Source organism: Nasonia vitripennis (genome assembly GCF_009193385.2).
Source record: "Nasonia vitripennis strain AsymCx chromosome 2 unlocalized genomic scaffold, Nvit_psr_1.1 chr2_random0002, whole genome shotgun sequence".
NCBI classification, from domain to species: Eukaryota; Metazoa; Arthropoda; class Insecta; order Hymenoptera; family Pteromalidae; genus Nasonia; species Nasonia vitripennis.
The window spans coordinates 3286854-3300542 of record NW_022279608.1 but is presented as its reverse complement, the minus strand read 5'-3'; the positions used below and the strand labels follow the sequence as shown (position 1 = coordinate 3300542).

Below are 13689 nucleotides of genomic sequence, written 5' to 3'. Positions count from 1 at the left end.
ACTTTTATGCATTAAACAAGCAATTATTACTATACTATATTTGATTATTGTAAACGTACCTGTTTTCAACCGTTTTCCATTATCCTTTTAAATCTGTATTCATACTTCTTATTTCTAAAAGATTATTATTCTCAATTTAGTTCATACAAATCATGCAACATTAGCATATCATTTACTTTATGTCGTACATTTTCATAATGTACTTCATTGTTTGACATTTTTCATATTTGTAATTTTACTTTTGTAAATTTAACTAGCATGAATCGTTGTCTTTCATATCAAATGTAAATACTTTTACAACGACAATATCTTTTCTAATCTATTCATTTAAACGAAAATAGGAATACTATATCAAATTATCAATTTTATCTACTACTGAATTTTTATATGCTCTCTTTCAAATTTCATCGGACTGTTTATAGTTTACAATGCTCAACAATTTTCAATACTTCTTTAATTTTATAACAACTTTAATCAAATTCATGCTTATTAATTTTCATATTGATAACATTTAATTTTATTCGTATATTTTTATTAAATGTTAAGTATATTAGAGTAACAATTGAACTAACTTTATTATTTCAATAATTTTTTTTAAAAGACATTAAATAAACTCTGAGACTTGCAAAATTTTTTAATCTATATATTAATACATACTAGCTGAAAATTCACTCGCTGACGCTTGCTCATTATAATTAAACATTGATTCAAGTTTTAAATATATATTTATAATAATAGAAATATGAAACAAAAACAATAATAAAATAATACACTAATACAATAATTTTATTGTATTAATACTAATACAATAATTTTATTTTACAATTAGAAGTAATTACATCATAACATTAAAAAATAATACTCCTCCTTTAAATTTAAATTAAATTCGAAAAATCTCTAAAAAAAATTAGCTCTTAAAAAAGTAAAAGGTAATAAACGTAACTTTGTTTGATTGATCTCAGTTTTTTTCTATCTGTAATTTTGTTGCGGAATATATCAAACTCGCCTAACCTTTTACTTTTTTAAGAGATAATTTTTTTAGAGATTTCAATCCTTTTTTTACAATTGTTTAGAGTATTTCATATTCAAAGTCGTAAAAATAAAACATAAGCATCTTTAGCACCATTCGACCACAGCTTTTTTGTAACATTTTTATTACTAAGATGAAATCACTGATTGTTCTAATATACATCACCCTCGAATTATTTCTACACCTAGCCACCAAAAACCACGGTGCGAACTACCCAGACCTCGTCATCAACCACCCTGTACACCTAAACGCCGCCCTTAAATGATTTTTACACCTAGACATCAAAAACCACGGAGCGCGCCACCTAGATCTTGTCATCGGCTACCCTGACAAGCTAGTTACTGTTACAGCTCCGGAACGCAGAGTATGCACTGGCAACCTCTTAATTCAAAATATCGTAATATATTATTATATTTTCTTGAGAAAGCAATTCCCATCTGTATATTGCTTTGCGGCCAACTTCACGGTCCTAACTCTTATTGCGGCTAACAACGGTCCTTTCACATTTCGGGCTAAAGAAGAGAAACGTAATTTTAGCATTTGTGGATTATACACATATATTATAAAAATAAGCAGCCTTTTTACTAATATTTTTGTTGGAAATCATAGTTTAGCTCAGAAAACATACTAATAAGCCAAAGAATCTTACGAACAGTAACAATAAGCATTTTTTTCTGTATCATGAAAAATCCGCTCTATCATGAAAAACACCAACATATAAGTAAATAGTGTCATGGGTGCCGCGGCTTCGTCTGCTTCTCAAACTCACCTACGTGGCGCTACCGCGCCACTTGATGTATTGTTATTAGATAGTATTATGTAGTTATTGAAAAAATATATTTATTTTGATGCGATGTGATGTATTAAACATAATACTGAAAAGATTAGATTTTATTAACGACCGACAAAACATCAGAGAAAAAGGACTAAATTTAACGACAAGGCACAACTACATCACTAGAGACGATAAATGGGTAATTGAGAAATTTTCGTCATGGTGACGGTCATAGTTTTATAGATGTTCTTTGCATCGAGATCTGACAATGAGACGAATTAACTTAAAAATGCGTGATATAATATAGATGTTGATGTCATGTTAATTGAACTGCTTCGATTGGTTAGAGTCATACAACAGATATATGACATTGTGATTGTTTTAACTCGGTTTTCTAATATACTAGGAATGAAGGCGCGCTTCGCGCGCTCCTTATTCTATCTATGTCTAATAACCCTGGTAGAAAAAACAACATAAGTTTTGGGTACACTAATTTCTGCTAATATTTTTACCATATTACCTACCATATGTTACCATATTCTGTAATACTTTTAATATAAATATATTAACAACGCCCAAAGTCGTTGTCGTTAAGGTCTGAGAAGTGAATTTGAAGAAAAGTTCAGTAGAAGAGTCAGTGAGTATAAGCCTATTATTACAACCCTATTCATTTGCATTGTAAAAAAGCTAGGCAATTGAAATTTTACACAGATACTTGATATGCTACCTATAAAAACATGTAATCCAGATGATTTTAATTTAACTGTTTTCATTCATATTTTCACATTGAGGCACATGTGAATTTTCAATTTGGCGGGTCACATTTTGCTTATAGGCAATTACGCAGTAAATACTATCTCTAGCACATTGTATTTTTGGTTTTCAGTGTATTTTTACATGAAGAAAGTGATAAATATTTTGCCTTTCTTGTCAAGACATTAATAAGAATTTTAACTCTTAACAGTCGTGAGAGATTTTGAGATCGATGCCTATTTCTCTATTTTTGCATTTGCTCTCATTCGAAAACTAACGGGTCTAGAGAGCACATATTTTACATATAGATTTATTTTGTGTCAATGAAACAATATACAAAGTTCAATTAACCTTAACTGAAATACTTTTTATTTCGATTCCGACACTGATGTGAATAACTTATACGACTAAATAATTATCATGGGTGTTGAAGTCGAAATCAAAAGTATTTCAGTTAAGGTCAATTCAACTTTAAATATTTTCACAACCAAAACAGAAATATATATGCAAAAAATGAGCTCTCTAGAAATTAGTTTTTAAATGAGAGCAAATGCAATGCAATGGAAAAATCTCAAAATCTCTCACAACTATTAAAAGTAAATATTCTCATTAATGCCTTAACAAAAAAGCCAAAATATTTATCATTTTCTCCAGGTAAAAATACACTGGAAACCGGAAATACAATGTGCTAGAGATAGTAGTTACTGCGTGACTGTCTATAAGCAAAATGTGAGCCGCTAAATTAAAAAATTCACATTGCCGTTGGTGTGAAAATATGAATGAAAACAGTTCAATTATCTAGATTACATATTTTAAAATTTAAAGGGCATTGTAGTGATAAACTCAAATTCACTGACTCGGATACTGAACTTTTCTTTAAATTCACTTCTTAAACCTCACCGTGGGCGACTTTGGGCACGGAGACACAATATATCTTTATACTTTTTATTCTTTTAATTGCACTTCTCACTTATATTAAAAAAAAAAAACTAAATAACATACACACACACACACACACACACACACACATTACCTACTTCAAATAGGGTTAGGGTGACACTTTTCAATGCACATGTTTCAATACTACACTTTTGGTAATGATTAATTTATCAAGATTTCTTGTTGGTAATATTGCATATATTTTTTTCTGAATCCGCTATTCAGATTTCATACTATTTAACCTCATTTCATTTTATTTTAAACACCTGAAAATTTTCTACCAGGGTTATGACTGTTATGAGGGTTATGAATTTAAAGCGTGCGGGTTCTCATCTGTTACCTAGGCAACCGACCATAGCAACCAATCAGAATCACGTATTAAAGGCTTCACAACCAAGTCCATCATTTTTTTAAGAGAGGACTTAACACGGGATCTGTTGCCATATTATAGCACGTTTATTAAAGTAACTATGCCAGTTCTGTCTATTTATTAGTTAATATAAATTTAATTGTAAACTAATATAAAAAACTAATATTAAAAAGAAGTTAATAACATTGAAGTCTTTAATTTATGTTGAATATAATGAAAAGATATATATTTGTTTTAATACCATTTATTGTTTTTTATTATTAAATATATTTTGTCTCAATAAAAATGGTATATTTTATTGCTAAGACGAAAATTACTGGTAAAATTTTTACTTGTCCAGTTTTTTAGGTTGTTAAATTATAACCAATTATCTTCGTGTATTTTACACAATGAAAACTGGGTAAATTGGCCCGTAATTTAAGTTAAACATTTTTTACTGATTCATAACCATTCGACACTTATTATTATATCGAATAACGAAACAGGGTCTATGATACGATGCACTATAAGTATACAATAAATGTACCAAAACAAATTTTAACTACAGCAGACAATGTCACGAGTATATAATCTGCGTTAGAATTCCAGAAAGACCAAAATTATAAGTCCAGAAAAATTCCCTGAAAAAATCCAGAAAGTGCAAAATTTCATCTTTACCTATAAATATTGCTAAATCACATCTTGAATGGCGAAAAATAGTCTACCATACAATGCTCTAAGGCTACAACTAATGTGCTAAAAAAGAATTTTCACTCCCATTAGGCAATGTCCAGGTATCAAACTCTTCTCCCGTATGGCGGGACATGGTCTAAACACACCGCAATAAATATACAACAAATGTACCAAAAAAAAATTTTACTTCCAGTAGACAATGTCCAGATATCAAAATCACCTCCCTAATGGCGAGACATGGCCTATGATACGACGCACTAAGTATACAACAAATATACCAAAAAAAGTTTTTACATCCTGTAGACGATATCCACGTGCCAAAATCACCTCCCGGATGACGATACATGGTCTATGGATACAACGCACTAAGTATACAACAAATGTAACAAAGAAAAATTTTACTTCTTGTAGATGATGTCCAAGTGTCAGGATAATCCTGAGGTTAACCCATTACAGTTATGGTAAATGATATATGGTTCTACCTTCTAATTACACCAACTTTAACCACCAAGAAACCTCGTTTAGAATCAGACGTATATTATTAGCGTTAAAATTCCAGGAAGACCAAATTTTCAAGAAGTCTAGAAAAATTCCCTGAAAAATCCGGAAAGTGCTATATTTCATCTTTACATTAAAATATTGCAATATCGGTGTACTAAAGAAAAAAAATAAAACGGTAGGAATATTCTTAGATGTTAGGACTTATGTGACAGTTAACAAAATTTCAATTAGAATTGGAGGAATTTGAATAAATTGAACTTAAATGACATTTTGGATAGAAATTTAAGCAAATTAATATTATGTATATATATGTATGTAGAATATAGATGTAGAAGTTCATTGTTTCAACAAACCTTTTTTAGCAATTACTTTCAAATATTTGTTTACATTTCTTTTATATTTTAACTTTTTCAAATATTTCCAAAAATTACTTTTTGTGCATTTGCTTTAAATAATCATATTATTTCATCCATAGTATTTTGACCAAGATATTAACAACATATTCAATGTTATAATTATATAAGTTGAATCTCATAATTGTTTATTTGCAATATTACATACAAATAATCATACTTCTAGTTTCAATATTTTTATACTAAACCTTTAATGATTTAGAAACACAAATATAACAACTTTTATAATAGTCATATTACTCATAACTGTATCACATAAACATACAGTATTATAATAAATTCTTTCCCAATAACCCTCGGTTTCATGCAACGACCGGGATAGAAACCGTATAAATTAGACAACCAGGCAACCTTAAAACCGCAATCACTAAACTATGCGACTCTTACACGTCCCGAGGCTTGAAACGCTTTTTCATGTGATTTTCAATTCACTTTCGCATTATCACTGTTATAATCACTCATGATATTCTCATAATCTTCTTATTTAAATGCAGTCTGTATTTTAATGCATTTCGCAAATGGAGATATAGTAATCGAACGATTAAGCACATTTTTATATAGTGAAATTATGTAACTATTAACCACGTTATCTGGGCCCATAACCCATTGGAAATGGGTGAATATTAAATGAACAAATCAGCAGTTTATATCAAACAAAATAACTCATTTATTGAACTGGTATAAGAAAGAATTCCCGACTGCTCTAGCGAGACTCTCGTGCGAGACTAAAACACTCGTCAAAGGTCTACAGGCCTTCGACGCGTATGCGTACTTTTTCTCTCTTTCTAGACTCAGATTTCATACTACAGTTCTGGACCTATACATAAGCAAGTCGAGTCATTTTTGTATAGTGCGTAATCTCGTGAAACTAAATTCTCAGTTGCGTTATATAAACAGGTTTAAAGTTCAAAATTTAGGATGACAGTCTTCCACACCACCTAAGAGGTACGGTTTAAAGCACATTATATTAGAATCATAGTACAATGTACTTCAGGCGCGTTGATTTCTTTTATTGTTTTTTTTTTGTATCACAATCACCAATAATTTCATATGATTTTATGAGATGATCAATTTATATAAAATTATGGTTATTGACAAAAATGAATGTTGTTCTAAAGTTTATGCATTCATAAACAAAATTATTATTACTGATCCATTTTTATAACTTAAAATTTGTATGCAATAATCTAACAAAAAACGTGGAATTATTGCCTAGACCCATATAACACGGGAGTCTGTTAAAAGGTGGGTACGCCGAGAGATCGTAAGATGCTCTCTTTGTCAGCCGATCTTGAACAATAAGGCGGGCCAACGGGAGTAAGTTCTACGTTAATATTTGGTTACCCTGAAAAGGACAGATTGTTATCGTGGTAGTTAGAAGGCGGGAAAGACAAGCGCTGCTTGCCGAGCCGTGGCTATAGGAAGCCTACGTTAGATGTGGGGGGGGGGGGGGTGACAGAACTGTATGTGGAAGATGAAGAAAAGCCGAGAATGTGGAGCGACGATGACCTTGCGCTCTAGTCCGCAGACACGACCGAAACGGGATCTAGTATATCTTCCAGGACAAAGTCAACCGGTAGATAATTCGGTGGACTTCGGTCATTTGGCCGCTTGAGCGTCAAGGCACCGAGGAGTGGACTTGGTCCGGGAAGCAAGCTTCGACCGTTCGTCTAAGAAGGAAGGGAAACCTCGACGCAGTGCGAGTAGTGTCGGAGCATCTGAGGGCGGAGGGCTCTACCGGTCGACCGTCTTGCTCGACTGCGCGGGACGAACTGGTGAGAAGGAGTCGGAGCCGTACCTATAGTCTGAGAGGTAGGGAGGTCTGCTCGCAAGGGACTGTGGGAGAAAGGGAATCGGGTGTGGAAGCAACTGTGCAGTCGTTGAGAGAGGGGGGGGGGCATCAAGTCTTAGATACCAATTCCCCTCCCCTAAGACTTCACTTCGAAACAGCCTCCGTCCTACAGAAACACTTTTACTTAAAAAAAGTTTTTAGGTGTTACAATCAATGTACTACTATCTATTTACATACATATATTTACATGTTTATGGCTTCAAAAACCTGTTCAAAAATATGATTTTTGATATATAAATTGAAACTTATTTCATGTGAAAGTGTACAAATAAACATTAAATATTTACAAGTTAACTAAGTATTATTACATCATATCCTATAATGTAATAATACTTAATAATACATATTTACTTGTATTAGCTAATGATTATGTGTGTCCGTTTTGCGTTTGTTTCTGCTTTTATATTAAAAAAAATAATTCAAAAATAAAAAATGTTTAGTGATCAAAATTTTGATAAATTATTTTCAAATAACATTTGAAGTGATCTAAGAGGTCTTAAAAAATATTAATCCATAAAGAAACAATTTATAGTGATTTCAAATAAAAATAATCCCGTGTGAAAATTGAAATACTAAATAGAGATGTCGTTGAGATCTTTATGAGATATGAAATCCATATGAGATCTCATATATTTACAATTCGTAATGAGATTTTATATGAAATCTCTTCATATTATTACGCGGGATTATTTTTATTTAACATTCTGTACCACATAATCACTGATGTTGACCTAGGTACTTTTCAACTGAAATAAACAATTTTATAAACGGAGTTAAATAATCGATAACTTTACAAAAAATTTGTCTTGTTTCTTGTATCTGAAAAAATTCTTCAAAATGTGTCCAAATTATAAAAAAAAATTTACAAAATTAATTATTTTTTGTAGTTATTAATATGATGTATAATATTGTTTATATTTAAATTTTATATATATATATATATATAAATATATATATATATATATATATATATATATATATTTATCTTTCCATTACCGGCGCAGCCTTTCGACCCTAGCTGCCGGGGGTCTTTCACCGCCACTGTGTGGAAGTAGTGCCCAATCCTATCTCTTCGTCACTATCTCCCATACCTATATTTTTCCACCCTGAGAGATTTCTCCGGTGAGGACCATATTTTCAGACACACACCATGCTGGTTAAGCTCTCCCCCGAAAGGGCATCAGGTCCGTCTTTCAGTGTAGCTTTCCCCGGAGAAGGTCCCGTATTAGACCAGCTCCACACTGGTAAGGCCGACGTTCCCTGCTTAGTGCATCGGGCTACCTTAATTTCTGCCTTACCTTCGGTCCCTACCACTGTTTCGCATTCGCCCAGGCTTACGCCTGTGAGACATGGAAAACCCGGAATCACACTAAAGAAGAATTCCGGAGAAAAAACCTGCCTCGAAACAGCCGGAGTCTTCGGTACTTTTGCCGTTAAAAGTAACTCAGACAAAAATCTGAGTGACCTCACCGGGTATCGAACCCACGACCCCTTGAGCGAACGTGTTTCGGACGGCTAAGGCGTGCGCCTTAACCAACTGAGCCACGGACGCTCTTATTTAAATTATATGAAACATATACATTATGATCATTATCATTAAGTTTACTTGGTAATAAATTGTTCTTTTTACGAAATTTTAGAATCTTTTGAATACTTAAATTAATGTAAGTTCGGATTTTATCTTAATTGAAAAATGTTAAAGCTACATTTATTTCATTGTCAAATGTTTCATAAAATTCTATTTCAGAATTCAATTCTTTCAATTTATTGTCTTCGTGAACTCTTACTAAATTATTCAAGTAAAGTTTATAATTCACTTGATCAATTAAATGTTTATCTATTTAATTATTTAATTGTATTAAATGATTTCTGTGTCGAACATTTTATACATAAACTAATCAATTTTGAACTGGATCCCATTCCATTGTTACTAACTTGCTAAAAAATGTAAAAATAAAAAATAAATATAATATAATAATAACAGACCCTAATGCTCGTTGTTTTTTTAAAACTGTGGGAATAGAGTAATCTCTACGAGCAATTCCTTTTTAAAGTTTCTTTAATTTCGCCGACGTTTTGAAAGATTTAATCTTTCACCTTCAAGGCATCTAAAAATTTATAGAAATGACCCAGAAATCATTTAATACAATTAAATAATTAAATGGATCAACATTTAATTGATCAAGTGAATTATAAACTTTACTTGAATAATTTAGTAAGAGTTCACGAAGACAATAAATTGAAAGAATTGAATTCTGAAATAGAATTTTATGAAACAGTTGACAATGAAATAAATGTAGCTTTAACATTTTTCAATTAAGATAAAATCCGAACTTACATTAATAAAAGTACCGAAGACTCCGGCTGTTTCGAGGCAGGTTTTTTCCCCGGAATTCTTCTTTAGTGTGATTCCGGGTTTTCCCTGTCTCACAGGCGTAAGCCTGGGCGAATGCGAAACAGTGGTAGGGACTGTTTTAAAACATGGCAGTTTCAAAAAATAAATATTTTAATTAGAAAAAAGTCTTTTTCTTTGAAACCAAATTAGTAGAATATATTAGTCTTAGAAAAACGGTGGTCAATTGTGGCTTCCGTATTTTAATGTATCTACAAAAAAATGTGATAATTTGCAATGAATTTGTATAATAATAATTTGTATAATAATATTTATATATTTAAATTGGATCTTTGAACATCTCACTCCATACAATATATTTTTAAGAAATCTTCTAAATCATTTTGAATAAATATTTTATTACGATTTTTGCATCTAGATGAAGCTACATACAATTGACCATAAGAAAATAATGGCCGTCTTAAAAAAATTCCTAAAAAATCAAAACTTTTCCTAGTGATTTATTTATTGTTAATTTGAAAGCTAATATGAATGGAAATAGTTCTCTATAACGAGTAAATGAAAATGAAGAATTCTCTCCAGTATCTAAAGTGATTCTGGAATTTCCTACATTCTCTTTTGTTATTATGTTTGCTTTAATATTTTATTGATATAATTTAAGAATTTACAAACGAGTGCCATTGCGTAGACCATCTATAAAACTTAAATTTCGAAACAACTGTTCCATTTATTTTCAAGTATAATTTGTGAGGTGGAAGACCTTCTCTAATTTTGTTTAACATTTCAATCGGATAATTCAAATAAATATTTTTGTCGGTTTGATCTACATTCTTACGTGTTGCGTAATTTATGCTGTAATATGTATTTGAAACGCTATATAACAATTTTAACACTTTATCATTAATGATTTTAATATCGTCATTGTAAGGAGCTAAAATAATAGAATTTTAGCTTCTTATAATTAGTGAGAATTCTCTACGATTAGAACAAATTTTTTTTTTATTTTAAATCCTTGAAAAGAGGCCATGATTTTTGGAATATTCAATCATTTTCTCAACAATAGAACTACTATAACCATGTTTCATTACTGGAAGAATTTGTCTAAAATCACCTCCCAATACCATTAATTTTTCTCCAAAAGGTATGTTATTACCACATACATCTTGTAAGGTTCGATCTATTATTTCTAAAGCTTTTTTAGAAATCATAGATGCTTTATCCCAAATAATTAAATTAATCAGCCTTAATTTTTTTTATCTGATTTTTATTATGAAAAAGCAGCATCTACATTATCCAAAGCCAAAGGTAATCTAAAAGTTCTGTGACTTGTCATTCCTTTGAGTAATAGTATAGAAGCGATATTAGTCCAAGCCATTGATAAGAGTTGTTTTAAATTTCGTTTAGTTTTAATTAAAACTTGTTAGTAAAAATAAATTATTTGATAAGTTAACGTATTGTGAAAATTCTGTTTGTATTAGAGCCACTCATACTCTCCACTTTTATTATAATATTTATTAATTTAATTATTTATTTACTTCAAATATGTTTATAGAGTATTATTATATTACTCAAAACCCCGTAGAAATAAATAAGGTTGCCTATTCACACCTAGACTTACAACAAAATAAACAAATATAAATATTAAAAAAATTATATACTAAAACTGACAATTACAAACGTGTTTTATTATGTACTATTATTAAAAATATATATATCCAATCGGTTCAATGTTTTGTTGACAAGCAATAGGTTTTTAATAGTCGTATCGTTTTTCTTACAGAAGAATGTGCAGCAGAATGTAGTCGTGGAGAAGAAGCAGACCTACCTGGAAATCCAACGATATTATCTTTTATTTCTGATAAACGACCCATCTCTCCTGGGAGCTGTCATCCTTCAGCTAAGCAACCAAAAATTGAGGAAGTAGAACATCTAGTAAGCACGAAAAACATTCATGCTAATATGATTTTATCAGATGATTTATTTGATGACGATAACATAAAGGATTCAAAAAGGTCAGCTAATACTTTAGCAGAAAATGATATTTTTTTATCACATACAATTTTCAAAAGACCTCAAAAAGAAAATACCTATGCGAACAGTATAAATATATTTAAAAAAGTAGAATTAAAAGAGTTACGTGTGCAACTTGAAGATATTAGACATGCAAAAATTATGACAAAATCTGATGGACATCCTAATTTATATGAAGTTGAAGAAATTGTCGGGAAGAAAATAGAGAATTATATCATTTATTATTTAATTAAATGGAAAAATTGGAGTGCAGACTATAATACTTGGGAACCCGTTAAAAATTTAACAAATTGTGCAGAATTATTAAAGGAATTTGAAGATGGAAGATTAAAATTATTAGAACGATTTCAAAAATATTCAAACTTTTATCCTGATACAAGTGTTATAGAACGACATATGTTAGATTTATTCCGTCAAGGTAAAAAAATCGATTCATCCTTGATAAATACAGATCATTTGTATGAAAAAATCAAAATGTTTTTCAGTATTAATAACAAAAAAACTAAAACCTTAGCAGAGAATATAAAAGAAAATATTTTACATATGTTAGTATACAATTCGAGAACCGAACAGTTAGCTTCATTAAAAGATTGGGAAAACGAAATGAATAGCATAACAAAAGGTAACCCATCAATCAAAGTTGAAAATTTGGTAGATCTAGAACGAGCGCCACAAGAATTTCTTTATATTGATGATTATTTACCTGGTTCTGGTGTCATTATACCTGAAGAACCTCCGATTGGTTGCGAATGTTCTATATGTGATTCAAAAACTAAATGTTGTTATGCTATGTGTGATGGAAGTTTGCCATATACATCTGCTCGTAGAATTCGCGTTCCTCCTGGTACTCCAATATATGAATGTAATAAGCGCTGTATTTGTCCAGATAACTGCCAAAATCGTGTTGTTCAGCGTGGCTCACAAATGAAACTTTGTGTATTTAGGACTTCAAATGGTCGGGGTTGGGGAGTAAAAACTTTACGTGTAATCAAAAAAGGAACATTTGTTATTCAATATGTCGGGGAAGTTATCACAAATGAAGAAGCAGAAAAGCGTGGTAAGGAATATGATGCCGCAGGAAGAACCTATCTTTTTGATCTTGATTATAATGAAACAGAAGGACAATGTCCATATACTGTAGACGCAGCTATTTACGGGAATATATCTCATTTTATTAACCATTCATGCGATCCAAATTTAGCTGTTTATGCTGTTTGGATTGATTGTCTCGATCCAAATTTACCTAAACTTGCTCTTTTTGCAACAAAAGATATAAAGCAAAATGAAGAAATAACATTTGACTATATGCGCCAAACAGTTAAAGATGATTTATTACGACAAAGACTTGAATTGCCAGAAGAAATGTGCAACAATAAATCTTTGGAACATCGAACTCGATGTAAATGTGGAGCTAGTATTTGTCGACAATATCTTTTTTAATGTAAAATAAATTATAGGCTAAGAAAATTTTTATGTGTATTATTATTGACATTAATTCATTATGTGCATAAAAAAGAAATTTAATCGTTTAATGCTAAGTAAAATCATTTGTAAAGTTTTAGCTTTAAATCATATAAACATTATAGTATTTATTAAAAAAATTAGATCTAGATTTGTTATTGACTAAATAGAATCGTAGTTTCTTGTTGACGTGCATTGTGAAATAAATTGTTATTAATTTCATATAATTCTGGTGTTACATACATTTTTACCGCCTTAGGGTTAGCTCCCTAATTTAAGGATCACTTTAATACTCTAGAAAGGTACTATAACATAATTTGTGTAACAAAGAAATCAAACAGACTAACTAAAACGTATGTCATTTGCTCGACTGCACAAGGCAAAGTGAAGCACCGCCACGGGGCGGCGAATTTAAGATCATCGAGTCTTGCAGCTCTGCGCTGAGTCTGCCATCTGAAGCAAGCTAATATCTGCTCGTTTATACTCGACAGAAAAATCGTAAACATACAATATCAAGTAATACATTATCAAATACTATT

At 30.8% G+C, this 13689-nt stretch overlaps 1 protein-coding gene across 7 annotated transcripts in view; it reads left to right on the top strand.

Annotated features, from left to right (window-relative positions):
* LOC100116736 (histone-lysine N-methyltransferase SUV39H2) overlaps positions 1-13377 on the top strand; it is a 114659-nt gene extending 101282 nt beyond the window's left edge. For 4 of the 7 annotated variants that reach the window (XM_031923927.1, XM_031923924.1, XM_031923925.1 and 1 more), the window contains one exon: positions 11439-13377. In XM_031923927.1, the coding sequence (XP_031779787.1) occupies positions 11439-13129 (1691 nt within the window). In that variant the 3' untranslated portion in view covers positions 13130-13377. The remainder of the gene's footprint in view (positions 1-11438) is intronic. The other 3 variants (XM_031923928.1, XM_031923926.1, XM_031923923.1) reach the window with 1 other exon arrangement.
* The last annotated feature ends 312 nt before the right edge of the window (positions 13378-13689 follow it).